The sequence below is a fragment of the Ceratotherium simum genome, chromosome 27 (genome assembly GCF_057802395.1).
Source record: "Ceratotherium simum simum isolate JZ-2026a chromosome 27, ASM5780239v1, whole genome shotgun sequence".
NCBI lineage: Eukaryota > Metazoa > Chordata > Mammalia > Perissodactyla > Rhinocerotidae > Ceratotherium > Ceratotherium simum.
This window is the reverse complement of record NC_141926.1, coordinates 18,803,278-18,819,034: the sequence shown is the minus strand read 5'-3', so window position 1 is coordinate 18,819,034 and position 15,757 is coordinate 18,803,278. Positions and strand designations below refer to the sequence as shown.

General features: G+C 40.0%; 1 protein-coding gene across 1 annotated transcript in view; it reads right to left on the bottom strand.

Annotated features, from left to right (window-relative positions):
- Window positions 1–12,607: 12,607 nt before the first annotated feature.
- CYYR1 (cysteine and tyrosine rich 1) overlaps window positions 12,608–15,757 on the bottom strand; it is a 109,117-nt gene continuing 105,967 nt past the window's right edge. Inside the window, 1 exon segment of the mRNA XM_004429525.3 lies at window positions 12,608–15,066. Within this exon segment, the coding sequence (XP_004429582.2) occupies window positions 14,882–15,066 (185 nt within the window). The 3' untranslated portion in view covers window positions 12,608–14,881.

Here is a 15,757-nt window from a genome sequence, read left to right as displayed (position 1 = left end):
GAAACGGTCTCGGGCTGCATATTTGCATATTTGCCTTAACCCATATGTCTCCATTTTATGGATCTCCTTCACACTCCACCACTGAGCACCCCTATGAGGATAAAAATGCAGTTATACAGATGAAAGCCCTTGAAATCTAAAGAGCAGTATACACAAGTGTTAAATATTATAGCAAATGGGTAGAATATATATTACACAATTTTGTCATTTGAATTAAACACTTACGTTATAGTAACACTGTGTATATGCATGCCTCAAAGTCTTCCAATGACTTCCCATTTCACTCAGAATGAAATCCAAAATCCTTACCATGGCTTACAAGGCTTTACCTGGTCTGTTCCGATACTCACGTGACCTAGTCTTCCCTTTGCTCCCTCTGCTCCAGCCACAATGGCCTCCTAGCTCTTTCTCAAATAGGTTGAGTGTTCTCCCATCTCTGGCTCTTAGCTTTCTCTGTTCCCTCTTCCTGGTACACTCTTCCCCTAGATATTTGCAAGCCTCACCCCTTCCCTTCTTTAAATTTTTTGCTTAAATGGCACTGACTCAAGAGACCCCTCATCTTCCTATCACAAATGCAGCCTTTCGTTCCCCAACTCTGTCCTTCTCTCTTTTTACATTGCTTGTTTTTTTCAGAGCTTTTCCACAATTGATACACTATTGATTTGTTTTTATTTTCTGTCCTTCTCCCCCATTAGAATGAAACTCCAGGGAGTTTTTATCCTTGGTAAATCCCCAGTGCCTAGAATTGTGACTGACACCTAGTGGATGTGCAATCAATGTCTGATAAACGAATAAAGGAATATTAGTAAAGGTAGGCCTAGGTAGCACTACTCCTCTCCTCTTTGTTTACTGGACTCATGATCTGTGTCTTTATAAAGGGATTTTTAAAAAACAGATTTTATTTTTCAGAGCAGTTTTAGGTTCACAGAAAAACTGAGCAGAAGGTACAGAGATTTCCCATATACCCCCAATCCCCACACAGGCATAGCCTCTCCCACCATCAAAATCCTGCACCAGAGTAGTACCTTCGTTGCAATTGATGAACCTACATTGACACATCATTATCACTCAGAGTCCACAGTTCACATTAGAGTTCACTCTTGGTGCTGTACATTCTATGGATTTGCACAAATGGATAATGACATGCATCCACCATTATAGTACCATACAGACTAGTTTCACTGCCCTAAAAATCCTGTGCTCCACCTATTCACCTCTCCTTCTCTCCTAATCTCTGGCAACCACTGATCCTTTTATTATCTCCATAGTTTTGCCTTTTCCATAATGTCATATAGTTGGATTCATACAGTATGTAGCCTTTTTAGATTGGCTTCTATAATGGGCTTTTTACAACTGTAAAATAGTTGAGCCTTGCTGAAACCAACCAACCAACCAACCAGCCAACCAACTGACAAGCAAACAAACCATAGATACATAACCAATAGGCTTAATAAACAAAACCAAATGAAAACAGTCAGTTTTGGTCATATTAAAACAATAAAAAAGGAAAACTCTCATTTAGTGGACAATTGTTCTTAATAAAGAATGTTTAGATACATGATCTATGAGCCTGATTTTAGTTAAAGCACATACACAGCTGTATTTTGCCTTTTAGTGGTCCTGTCAGCCTTATGTGTAGATGAAGATCCCATTTACTGCATCTGTGTCAACTGGTGTGAGCCCCAGGCCTTCTGTTTCCTTTGTCTACACTCAGCTGAGTCATTTCACTTCCCACAGTTTCAGCATTCCCACTGTTGAGGTAGCAGGTTCAAGCTTAATGACCTCTAAGGTTGCATCTTGGACTGATGTGTCTTCACAGAACTTCTTATGATTGAATTCTATAAAATATATATATATATATATATTTTTTGCTGAGGATGATTAGCCCTGTGCTAACATCTGTGCCAATCTTCCTCTACCTTATGTGTGGGTCACCGCCACAGTGTGGCTGACAAGTGGTGTAGGTCTGTGCCCGGGATCGGAACCCACCAAAGTGGAACATGCCAGACCCAACCACTACACCACAGGGCCGGCCCCTCTACAAATCAATTTTGTAGTGAGTTTTTTTTTTCCTGTACAGTGCACTGAGATTTCCTGTAGTCTCTGAGTCAAGGGACTATGTCCATTTTCTTCATTGCTATCAACCCAGCATTTAGTGCTTGACTACAAAATAGGTCCTCAATAAAAATTGGTTGATTGAATAAATGCCCTAATGCATGAATGAATAAGTGAATAAAAGTGATTCTAAAGAGAATGTTCACAAATGTGCCAGGCTTACTTTTTGATAACTTACCTGGAAGAGGTTATTGTCTCCTTCCAGGAAAATCTACCAACCTCATTTTATTTTTAAACTTAGGCCTGGAGATGTCATTATATCAATTGACCCATTTTAGTAATTTTCTGTTTCGTTCTCCTTGATATAAGTAGAAATGCTGCCTCTAACACTTTAATTTTAGTGCTATCTCACAGTTACAGGGCCTGACTGACTTAAATCCATGCTCAGGACATGTAAAAAGCCAATATTTTTATTTCCAAAGACATACTTCAAGTCTGGTGACACGAAAACAGTGCTGCCTGATTGGATTTTCTCCTACTTAATGGAGACCATAAAAAGGACTTATGTCTCATATCAATTATTCATACTCCAACAACTTGTGCATCCACAAGTTGCCACTCGCCTCTTCACCAACAATAAAATGCAGCTTCGCTCTGCGTAGAACGCAGGTTGCTGTCGGGTAAAAATATATCCTGATTTGAACAATGGATATTTGCATCCATCCCTGGGAGGCAGCTACACGTGGCCATTACTTGGGTGAAACATAGCTGTCAAAGAAAAACTGCAGCGAGAGAGGCCAAAACACTACTTGAGATATTCTTGCTATTTAACCACTGGTCTCTGAAGTTCAAAGAAGAGAATGGAGGTGGAACATGTGTTAATACTCCCTTGTTCCTCAGACCAGCACAGTCAGCTGAGCAATTCACTGCTAATGGCATGTGTTAGGGTCATTAAGCATTGGAAATATTTCAAAATTAATGATACTTCCTGTAATTATGGATTTTTTCTTTTGGGTTGACTCTGAGGTATCTAAAGAAGCAAGATCTTGGGAAAAATGTTGGCCCCTGTGGCATTTAGGGCAGGACAATTCTTTGTTTTATGTGATTGTCTTCTGTGATGCACTAAATGCCAGTGGCATCTCCTTAGGCATTGTGTCAACCAAGATGCTACCACACTGTTCCAAAGACCTCCTGGCCCTGGGTGGTGGTATGGGTACCACTCCGCATTGCGAATCATGCCCATTAGCTAAGGCACTATAGAAAAGGAGTAGAGGGGGAGGGAGATAGCTTCCTGAGATGATCACTTCAAATTTAAGAACTTCAGGCTTAAGTCTAACTTTACTTTTCTCTTATTAGAGCATTTGAGCAACTACATTTTATACCCTAGTTTGTAGTTCTATACAACACATTCAATAATGAATTCAACATATACTTTTATTGAGTGCCTATACTGCCCCAGGCATTTTACTGCATACTGGGGATAGAGCTATGCCTTAAAGTGACACGGCCCTGGTCTCAGGGAGCTTACAGTCTACTGGTGAAAGAGAACAGAACAGAGACAAGTAAACAATATTTAATTACATCTTGGGCTAAGTGCTGGGAAGGCAACACACAGGAAGTAGTGATGCAGAATAATGGATAAGGGGTAGCTGGAATCCTACTCAGATCAGATCAAGTTGTCAGAGAAGCCTTATCTTATGGTTTGGTATTTGAACTGGGATCTGAACAGTGAGAAAAACAGGGATCAGCATGTGCAAAGGCCCTGAGGTTGGAAAAAGTGTGGGAACAACAGCCTGAACCAACAATTGTGTGGAGAAGTGTCATAGTGCAGTGGATAAGAGTAATGACTTCAGGGTCTCACTGGTTGCCACCAACAAGTTCGCTCATCACCAGTGACGTTGAACAAGTCTCTTCTCTCTTCTGTGTCTGTTTCCTCACCTAAGAAATAAGGGTGTTACCTAAAAATATTCCAATGGTGCCTTATAGCTCTGAGTCTACGCTATTTGTTTTATTGGCTCATTTGTTCTTGACAGCTGCCATGTAGTAATTTGTTAGTTCCTCATAGGATCACAGAGCTAGAAATGACCTTAAAGATCAAGTCTAACACCTTCATTTTGTTTTTAAGAAAACATGGCCCTGGAGAATTCTTCACTATCCTGAAGGGTTAGTGGTAGAGTTGAGACTAGAACTCACGTCTCCTACCTGTTTTCTCAAATAAACATGTGATGAAATCCAGAGCAGTTGAGAAGAGACTCTGGTCTGTTTTAATATATTAAATGACTCATATATAGATTTTTCTTTTTAGAATGAGTGTTTCACTCAGGGCAAGAAATAAATGGCACACTCAAACTGGGTAATTTGAAGAGAGTTTAATGAAATATGTGGGTAAAGTGCAGGGAAACTACAAGGGGTAAGGCAGTGCCCCCAGGCTAGTATTAATGGGGAAGTATTACCAGCCCTAGGCCTGAATGGGTCAAAGCAGGAAGCTAACAGAAATAGCTGTTTGGAGAAGGCATCCCATGGAAATTGAGACTTGTTTGAGAGGCACAGCCCAAATAAATACCGCAAGTAAATACCCTATTCTTATTCTCCTTTTTCCTTCTTATCTCCTGAGTTGGCTGAAGTCAACCAGAAGCCCAATAAACAAGGGAGCTCATTGATGTACTCCGTGCAGTGTAGATTCCTGGGGCAGAGAGAGAGGGCGGAGGGGTAGAGATTGGATAGGAGAAGCAAGGAGGAATGTATGCAGTACAGAAAGGTTTAATGCAAGGAGGAATGTATGCAGTACAGAAAGGTTTAATGCAAGGAGGAATGTATGCAGTACAGAAAGGTTTAATGCAAGGAGGAATGTATGCAGTACAGAAAGGTTTAATGCAAGGAGGAATGTATGCAGTACAGAAAGGTTTAATGCAAAGAGTCCTTTTACCTTTTATTTCTGTTTGACATTTTGTTCATCTTGTTACCACCCAACGTGGAGCCTTCTGCTTGCCGCAAGACATGCCAATAGTCAAGAGGCAAGGTGGTAGGAGAAAAAGGACTTTTTTTAATTACAGCTTGCTAGCAAGAGAGAAGATGGCTGACTAATGTCTGAAAAAAAAACATCTTAAAAGGGCACAAAATCTTACAGCAGTTATATGTGCCGGTGGGTTATAGGGGAGGGGGTTAGGAATGTTGACATTCTAGTGTTAGAGACTGAGAGTCACCATGCCAGATCTTTTGGTTTTCATTGATGATGGCTATTAGCGTAGATTCTCTGTTGGGGGTCATCACATTCCTAAGGAACTCAAAAGAACAAAGTTATCATCTTATCAGGCAGGGGTTGAAAAATCAACATAGCAGTTAGATCTCCTGGAGGGTGCATATCCAGCTTGGTTAGTTTGTCAGAGGTCATTCAAAGTTACAATAGGGTTTCTTTTCTACAACATGGCTTCCCTCATGTCAACCTTGTCTTGAGCCGGTATCAATCCAACACTTTTAAGCATCTTATGTCATGCCATATATTTGCTCAAAAATCATTTGAGACAGTTGGCTCTTATTTTGGTTTCTACTGGCATATCTTTAAGAAGTTGTCTACAGATGGCCAAAATGACAGTCAATTCACATAAAAAATTGAAATTAATAAGTCTATCTAAAGAGTTTGATAAAATTATTCTCTCAATTCATTTGAATTTGGCCAATAATAGTTTCAGGTAAGTACTACTTTTGGGCTACTTTACTGGGAGAAATGGGTTAGTCGTTGGAATCATTGTATTTTGTATGTACTGCAGTTGCCCATGTTGAGCTTAAAATGTTCACTCATGGCATGTCTGAAAGAGTGAGTGTTGGAGCAAGTCCACCAAGATTTTATTTGCATGAGAGATTATGAAGTCTCCTGGGCAAGGTTCATCTTAAGGGAGGAAACAGCCAGAATTATGTTCCCATAAAACTGTCCCAGTCTTCAGAGGAAAGTGGAATTTTTTTCGTAATAAAAGCACAATGTCTATCACTAGAATTTGCCTAAAGCTCTTTCCTTATAGATCCATGTCTAAGTTTGAGGGAGAGGAGAGGATGTTAGGTCAAAGCTGAAAGAACTATTTTCACTAAATAGCCCCTGAGATTTTGGGAACATGAGGTATTGCTGCTTTGAGCCTAATGCCTTCAGTAAAAGAAAAAGAGATATTTTTCCATTTAGCTCAGAATGCAACATTTTCTTGGTTCGTTGAAGGCTGGAGAGAACATCGGAAGCTCTAGTGTATTGCAGACCCTCCCCTTTCAGTGTCTCAGGCCTCAGGGTGTGTGTGTCCTAACTCTAATGGCACCTGGGGCCAGTAGCTTTCAACAACAGCCAGAGGCAGACAGAGCACCCGGGTCATTCTCCATGATACTATTGCTGCCACTGCAATAGTAGGCAATGGCACTGCAACATATAACCCGCAGCAGGAACAGCAATATTGGTGGCTGGGCAGAGCAAACCAATTCAGAGATCTTCACAGTGGTCCTCAGCAGCATGGCAATGCCAAATGACCCTCATGCAATCTAGTGATTGGCAAATGTCTAGCCAATAGCATTACTAAAGAGGAGCTGGAGAGAAAGAAACTGGAAGATACAACCTGGTAACTGAGAGGCCATAAAAATACCCTCTGGGGACTCCCAAATGTAATTATATGTTGTACTTTGCAGGAGTGTAGAAATCCAGCTGTAGCAAATGAGACCCAAGATGGAGAAATATCATTTATTAGATTACACTGGCCTACAGAAAGACAGACTTCATAAATATTTTCATTTTGACATACATGCATATTTAGCTTTGTGCTCGGCAAAAACTATTTTATTCCTTGATTACTATAGAACTCTGCTGTTTATGCAGAATTATCTGGAAGACTATTATTACATTTTTCTCATTTTAAAATTCTTCCCTAACTATTCTAACATTATTATTGTCTAGTTTAATATTTTATTGCTTGTGTGTATTTTTTCTTTTAAAATTCTGCAGAGATCTTGAGCTTCTAAAAAAATGTGTAACAAAAAACCAACAATGAATTCCATGGGAATATTGAGATATGTACAAAGTAGATACCAATTTTTACAGTTCTCATTCATGCTTACCAATATTCATGACTGTCCCTTCAAAATTAGTTAAAAGTTCACGACGTTTTATGTGTGTCTCCTTCCTTTATCCCTGTTCCATAGATATTGACTCATTCTTTTGTCCTGATCCAAAGGAAATATAGAGCATCCACAGAAAATTCATTGTGGTCCCTGTATTGGTGAAGTCATGACCTGGGAGACAATCAGGTGAATGTGTCTGTGGAGACCAGGTGCTGTATCAGAGATAAAAGGGTCCTTTCACTCTATGTCATTCACGGTGTACATAAAAACTGGAACAGATGAAGGCTAGATGATGAATTGCAGCAGAAGGACAGAGTAAAGGATATGAATCATTAAGATTGTTCATACACGTATAATCATCCACTTGGAACTCAAGCCATGGAAAGACAGCTTCTATGATCAGTCCTAAGATTGCCATAGGTAGCTCTTGCAAGTAAAGAGTAGATATGGGTATGTTTCTTTGCAGCGTTAACAGTTTATTCTCACTGAAAGATATTTTTCTCGGGGTATGAAGCAACACATTTGCAATTTCTAAACCTTCCAAATGGGGATAATAATAATACCTATACTATGGGAGTGGCAGAGTAAATGTTATTAAATGGAAAGTGCTTAGAACAGTGCCTGGTACCACCCCCCCCCCCCCCAAAAAAAAACTATTGTTGTTGTTATGATTTAAAGTAACATATTTCTAGGGATGATTCCATTAAGAATCAATTTTTTACAATGGTATTACTGCTTTTCAGGACTTGGATAAATTCACTATTGCTTTCTATACTTATTAAATAATAATAGCACAAACGCTGGTAGCCGTTTTACTACCCATTTCTAGAAGTTTTAGTCTTTTTTGTTTCATTTCAGAATATTCAGTGGTTTTTCAACATACCCTGAAGAAACGGTAATATGAAAACTATGGCATCTTATTTTAGTAAAAATGCCTTTAGTGAATCCTTTGGACACTGCTTCTGAAGTCTAAATTACATTAGAATTCATTCTATGGAAATGTGATTTATGAGGCAATTCTTTCCTGAAATTTGGTTGATATTCTTTTTGTGTAAAAAATGAGAAGCTCAGTTTTAATCTGAAGAATTATAGAAGTGCCTCTCTCAAAATGGCATGTTTTGGCCTCTTCCCACTAAGTGAGTCAGTCAAGATGAGCATGCTCATTTTCTTGAACAGACATGTGTTCATCCTGTGCTTAATGACACAATCCAACTGAATCTGAACTCACATACATCATCAATTAAAAACTATGAAACTATAGCCTTTTGTCCAGTTCGCTGACCCATATCTTGGATTAGGGACCCCACTTAGAATATGCTACTCACTATAAACTCCCTCCCTCTAATTCTTAAAGTTATTTTAACATTCTTTAACGTAAAATATGATTTGCTGACTTAATATATTCAATCATTTGTTTCATGTGCCAAATATCGTATAGATACCTCCTGGGGACTACAAATGTCCTAGCGACAGTACTTGGTCTCAAAGAGCTTGTAGTCTTATAGGGGAGACAGATATTTAACAAATCTGTGACAACGGATATAATAGGAGTACAAAATAGATACAAAAAAGGGCAGAGGTGGGAAGCAATTAATTCTGACTGGAGAAATTATCAGACCTCTTCTCAGAGTATAAGCCCTTTAGCTACATCTGGAAAGATGAGCAGAGGATCCACAGTAGAAGTGAGAGACTTATCCCCAGGGAAGGAGATGAGGGAGTTTGTGTTGTGTGTTCAGGTGGTGGTGAGAGACCCAGGGTGTGGGTCTCCGAAGGCATTTTCACGGGCAAAGCAGAAAGAATGGAACACTGTCTCCTTAATCCTTCTGAACTGCTTTCAAGCTGTTCCCAGTCAACAGAGAAGTTACTACACAAGATGGGTGATAATGAAGAAATTAACATATAAAATACAAAAGTGGGAAAATCAGATCACTTGGCTCTTTTTGGTTTGTAGTCAGAAAAAAATTAAATTATCCATCTTGTAGGCCATGGAATCAATATGAGATGTCTTAATCACCTATCACCCACGACCAAATGAGATTCAGAAATGATTCCCCAGCCTCCTCCTCACACTAAGAAATGGCAGGTGGCGCACACTCAAAAACTGCTCATGACTGGGTTAGAAGATGAGAAGCAGAGCAGAAATAGGAATCAAAGAGTCTAACTGTGAACAATTTTTTTAAACCAATGCTTCCTGATGCCTCTAGAGCAGGCAAACATTCCCAGCACATGTTTTTGCAGTTCCCAACATTTCGTGGGATTTGTTTTCCACGTTTAGTGAAGGTATTCAGGATTAGGCAGGGTAGCAACTTGATCCACTGAATACTCACCTGGAAACTTGTCTTGGAATTCTTTTCTGATGAAGATTAAATTTCTTGGAACAAAGTTGAAACAAAGGTTAGACCTGGGGCCACGTTAAGACTTGTCTATAAGGCATGTGGCATGTGGTATACTTCATACCCTGTCCAAATGAGGTGTGCTTTAGTGCAGCTCGTAAAGTTCATGAGAAACTCAAACACTGTGTGTCTCCCTTTGGAATGCAGCTCTTATCCAATTAGCATGGCCCTGGGAAAGTTACCGGTTCCATTCCACCCATCAGTTGGATAAAAGCAATTTGATCACAGCCAAGTATAGCCCTGGGATTCTTTTAGCTGTTGAGCTGGTACATTCCTGTTAGAGGGAAGATGGCCTAAACTCCAAATAGTGGACTTAAGGAGAATGAGATGAAATATCCCTGCTATGGTGGGCTGACTGCTAAAATAACTCCTAATGCTCTCCGCCTCCTAGTATTTGCGATCTCCTGTAATCCCCTCCTCTTTTGTGTAGCTGGACCTAGTGACCTGATTCTAAGGAACAGAATATGGCAAAAGTGATGGGATGTCGCTTCCAAGATTAGGTTTTAAAAATCTGTGACTCCGCTTTTGCCAGCATGATCTTTTGCTAGCCCTCTTTCTCACTGTATGGATCTCCTTGCTCTGGGGAAGCAAGCTGACATATTTCAAGTTGCCCTATGGAGAGGTCCATATGGTAAGGAATTAGCCAACAGCCCGTGAGTAAATGAGGCCCTCAGTCCAAAAGCCTGGAAGGAATGGCATCTTGTTAATGATCATGCATGTCAGTGAGCTGGGAGGGGGATCTTTCCTCAGTTGCACTTTGAGATGACTACAGCCTCTGAAACTCACTGAGCTGGAGGACCCAGCTAAGCCACGCCCAGATTCTGGACCTACAGAAACCAAGATAACAAATGTTGTTTCAAGTCACTAAGTTTTGAGGTATTTGTTACACAGCAATGGATAACTAATACACCTGCTTATAGAAGTTGTAAGGCTTGTGAGTGGGAGCACAAAGGTTGGAAAAAGAATGCGTATATACATTTGTGTCTGTCTGAGTCACCAACCCAGACAGGATCTTCGTGACAGATGGTCTACATACACTGTTTATAATCACTGCAACAACCTGGCAAGGGTGGTGTTATTCACATATTTTGGATAAAACTGAGGTTATGGAAGCATAGTTACTTGACTCAGAACACATAGCTAAAAGACAACAGAGATGAGACAGAAACTAAAATCTCTGTTACTCTAAAACCTTGGTCCTTCCTCTGCATTAACAGGTCATAAGAGGTAGGGGTGAGGTTGTGGGTAGGGTAGAAATCAGAATCACCTGGAGATCTTCTTTTTTTTTTTTTTTTGCTGAGGAAGATTCACCCTGAGCTAATATCTGTGCCCATCGTCCTGTATTTTCTATGTGGGTTGCTGCAACAGCTGCAGCACAGCTGCAGTGAGTGGTGTAGGTCCGCACCCAGAAACTGAACCCAGGCCGCCGAAGCGGAGCACGCCAAACTTAACCACTAGGCCATGGAGCTGGCCCCCACTGGAGATCTGTTTAAAGCTAGTTTTGTCACTTTCTTTTCTGGAGGTCCTGACACAATTTGAACTGAACTGAACCACACCACACAGAGAGGTTGCACCAAAAGAGCGTCGAACTTAACACAAGTTCAGCTATATCCCATGTAGCTTGGGCCGGTAATCAGAAAATAAAAATTGCACATTTCCAGCAGGTTCTGATTGAGAGTCTGGTAGTCCTTAGACGCCTCCAAGGTATTGAGGAAGGTGATCATGTGACTTTAGCATTCTGGTGTTAGGTTGTTTTAGTTAAGCTAAAAATAAAACACCACCACCCAGAGCTCCACTCTTTGATGGGCTCAATATATAGTCTGACGTGTGTCGGACTCTACCTCACCTATGGCCAGAAGCTGGTGAAATGGGTTTGGCTAAACAAGGACAAGTTGGGAGTAGAGTGGATGAATGGTGAATGTGGATGAGTGGTGAGTGCTGCTTTCATTTGGTGGTGGGAAGAAGATTATGAAACCACGGAAGAGCACGTATCAACGTTGCATCTTAAAAAGATGGGGGTGGCCCTGGATACTCCCGTACTGGCTTCTAGAGCTGAGCAGGGCAGCTGCAGCGTTGATTAGACTCTAAGAACAGGCTGTGGTCCTGTTTCACCAGCTCCTGGGCCAGGTCCAGGATCTCTTTCTACCATCAGCCCTTCAGCTCTGGCAATAGCTTCCCCACTGCGGGCCAGGAGGGCCTGGGTGGGTCTCTCATTGCTCATTGCTGGTCCCAGCCTTACTTCCAGAGCAATGACCTCTTCACATATTTGTGAAGGACATCACAATTAACTGACAAAGGTCATAGTTTCTCCTGGGCAAGGTGACTGTAGTGGCTTCTTCTTCAACTCCTTCCAGTTACCTCATTCCATTTTGCGTAGAGGATTTTTCTAGAGCAGCACTGCCCGGTAAGGTAGCCCCTAGCCACATAAGGTTATGCAGCATTTAAAATGCAGCTAGTGTATAGGGAATATCATCAATAATATTGCAATAACTTTGTATGGTGACAGATTACTAGACTTATTGGGGGGATCATTTCATAATGTATATAAATATCGAATCACTATGATGTACACCTGAAACTAATAGGCTCTTATATATGTCAATTATACTTCAATTACAAAAAGGAATAATTGAAAAAAAATGTGGCTAATAAGACCGAACTGAATTTTTCATTTAGTTTAATTTTAATTCATTTAAATTTAAAAAACCATATGTAGCTGGTAGCTAATGTGTTGGATTGTGCCATTATAGAGGCTTCCATCCTTATGTTATTCTTTTGCTAATTTATTTTTGCTAATATTTATAGAACATTTCCTATGTGCCAGGCACTATACTTAGAATTTTGCATGTATTCATCCAATTTTCACAAAACTTGATGAAGCCGATTATATTATCTACATTTCCCAGAGCAGAAAGTTGAATTTTAGAGATGAAGTACTCTGCCTCAAATCATACAGGCAGGAGACAGAATTCAAAATAAAGTCTATCTGGCTCCAGTCCTGTGTTTCCCATATAGAAGAATGAGGCTAAGTCAGCAGGAATGGAGAGTGAAATAAAATGGACACAAGTCAATTAAAATATAACCATTGTTATAATAGGTTATTTCATTTTATTGCTTATTATAAACACTCTGGCCACAGCAAATATGTTAGTTTTTAAATAACCATAATTCAAAGCTTTCACATCATATACTATCTTCCCCCTATCTTCAATGAAAATAATCAATGAACTCTGAAAGTCTATACTGATAATGTGCACATTTATGCTATCATGACACTAAATACAAATAGTAAAAATACTCATCTATTGTTGGTCTATGGGTTTGTGATATTCCTTAAGGGAGGCCATAAAACAACTCGAAGAAGAGAGATAGTGTGGACTCAAATGGCTCCTATGTGGGTAATGTTTGCAAGACATAAGAAGTATGCAATAAATGTTTATTGACGGTGAAGATGATGAGAATTCAATTTCCTCTGGTCTTTTTCCCTTCATTTTTCTTAAGGAATATATGGTGAATTTGCAACAACATTCTGGAAGTCACAGAGACCCTGGCCCTTTGAATTGCATAGCTGCAGTGTAATTGGTCTGATCACACTTACAGAAGAGAGATAAATTAAAGCATATGTACTGTTAAAATTGTGCTAAAATCTCAGTCACTAGAATAGGCTGGAACTCTTCGATGCTTTGTGTCTTCATAAGTAAGAGTCATCAGTGCTCAAAAATCAAGCAAGTCATTCGAAACAAATCTAGCTTTTAGATCTCACTGGCAGTGAGACCGTATTTCAGTCAGATCGATGTATTTGAAAATAAAATATGCTACTTATATTAATTACTAAGCTTCCTAACTACAAGTAGGGCAACTATAATTTATACCTCAAGACATTTCTGTTGATTGTTTTATTCAGCAAAATTCTGAGCATCATTTTGGGATTTCACTGAATTATGATGATGATGTTAGATTAAACATTTTAGATTTAATTGCAAGGTGACACAAAAATTTGATCATCGATTCCCAATATTTGCTCAACGTGCAATTTTAAATACACGAAAGAACCCACATAAATATATAAATGTTAAAGTCATTTGCGGCAAAGTATGGCAGGTTAGAATTATTTATTAAGAGCTTTTATACCTAAAGGTAGGCACTTCATAAAATTTGGGTTTTGGCAAAAGGCGTTGGTTTGATGTCAATATCTTAACCTTTCCATTAACTGTATTACTTTTTCAAGGGAGGAGATTATCAAAATATTATGAAAGAGAAACATAAATTTGTCTAAGCTATACATGAATAGAATTCCACAGAAGGAAATCCACACTTCATTTTTCCCCTCTCTTTTTTGTAAGCTCCTGTATATCTTCGTTATCAAGTTCTGAGATTTTACTCCCTGATATAAAGTCCCTTGGGAATATTTAGCTTCTTGTCTTTTAATTTGAAGTGAAGTATTTGTTGCTTGTGGAACTTGATACAATTTTTTTTCACAATTGGAATGACCTTGGTCATAACACACTAAATCAGATGATTTTTAGGCGGCAGTAGCTAGCATTGAAGAGTTCTTGGTTTCAAGCATCTAGTGAGTCCCTCTGATCCTGTTTTAACTCTCAAATTAAATAGGTAAGATGCAACTATTCCCGTTGTTTTCATCCTGGGAGGCACAGAAATTCACTTCACATCTACCTAAGACATGACCAGAACTTTTGGGGCCTAATGGACCCATCTACCGTTTGATTTAGCTATCCCTTCTAGAGCATGTCTCTACCAGATAGTGAGCCAGGTTCTGTCTGAAGTCTTGGTAACAGGGAGCTTCACAAAGCAATCTAGTCAGTAAGAAAGCTCCAGGTGCTCTTTCTCATAAACCAAAGTTCCCCCTTGTAACTTCCGACCAGTGCGTCACACAGCGTAAGGCACAGAGTAGGCCCTCAGGCACTTGATCTCCATTTATTGACCAACGAAAGAATGAACAATTCTAGTTCTGACTTTTAAAGCCACACAGAATACAGCTGTTTCTTACGTAATCCAGGCTATTCTCCTGTCTTACATAAATCTTCTCTTTTCCTGGATCAATATTGCAATTTCCTTCATCTGTTCCTTAAGCAACATGATTTTCAGATGTTTTGCTTATCTCGTTACTCTTCTCTGAATGTGCTTACGTTGATCAGAATATCTCTTCAAATGTGGTTCCGTCCAACCAAGCATAATACTCCAGATGGGGTCAGCTCTGAGTAGAGGAGAAGCCCTGTATCTCTTAGCCTGGACATTCCACCTGACGTAGTACCTGGCCCAATAGAGTATTCCTTAGAGCAATCTTTTCCTGTTTCTGGGATGTTCTGTTTCCGAGTAGAGGCATTTTATTCTGGGCAAGATCTATGACTGGCACATATTCTCTTCTGGGAGAAGGATTATTTCCTTGAATTTCCAGGATAAGGAGGGGGTGGAGAGCGCTGTGCTGAAGACTGTGGGGTCGCGGAGTACGGAGGAGGCAAGTCTGCACAGTATTCTAGCTCATGGTCGTAACTATAGGGGGGTGGTGCCACTGAAAAAGAAAATGAAAAGGACATCAGGCATTTAGCAAATATTCGAGCGCCTACTATGTTGAAGCCACTGGGCTGGGTGATTTGGGAGGTGACATAATTTTTGCCTGCAAAAATCTTTGTTTTATCAGGTCGAGCACACAAGTATGAAAGAATGAATACTTGCGCCGGCCCCGTGGCTTAGCGGTTAAGTGCGCGCGCTCCGCTACTGGCGGCCTGGGTTCGGATCCCGGGCACGCACCGACGCACCGCTTCTCCGGCCATGCTGAGGCCGCGTCCCACATACAGCAACTACAAGGATGTGCAGCTATGACATACAACTATCTACTGGGGCTTTGGGGGAAAAATAAATAAATTAAAAAAAATTATAAATTAAAAAAAAAAAGAATGAATGCTATAAGAAGTGGTGCCATTGGCCAAAGTATCTAGAATTGGTGGCTTAGGGAAAGTTCCTTGGAAATATGATGCGGAAGGGGCAAATAGAGAAGGGGCTAAGAGATAATTCAAGTTTGAGCAAAAGCACAGAAGCAGCAGGACACTTTTGTGCAAACAGAAAGTACGTGGAGGGAAGAAATGGGAAAAGACGTTGAGGAATCTGGTTGTATCATCGTCATGATGGGCTTTGACCAATATCACATAAGGAGTGTGTGATACGCAATTATTGAAGGGTTTTGGAAAATGCTAGTGAATATG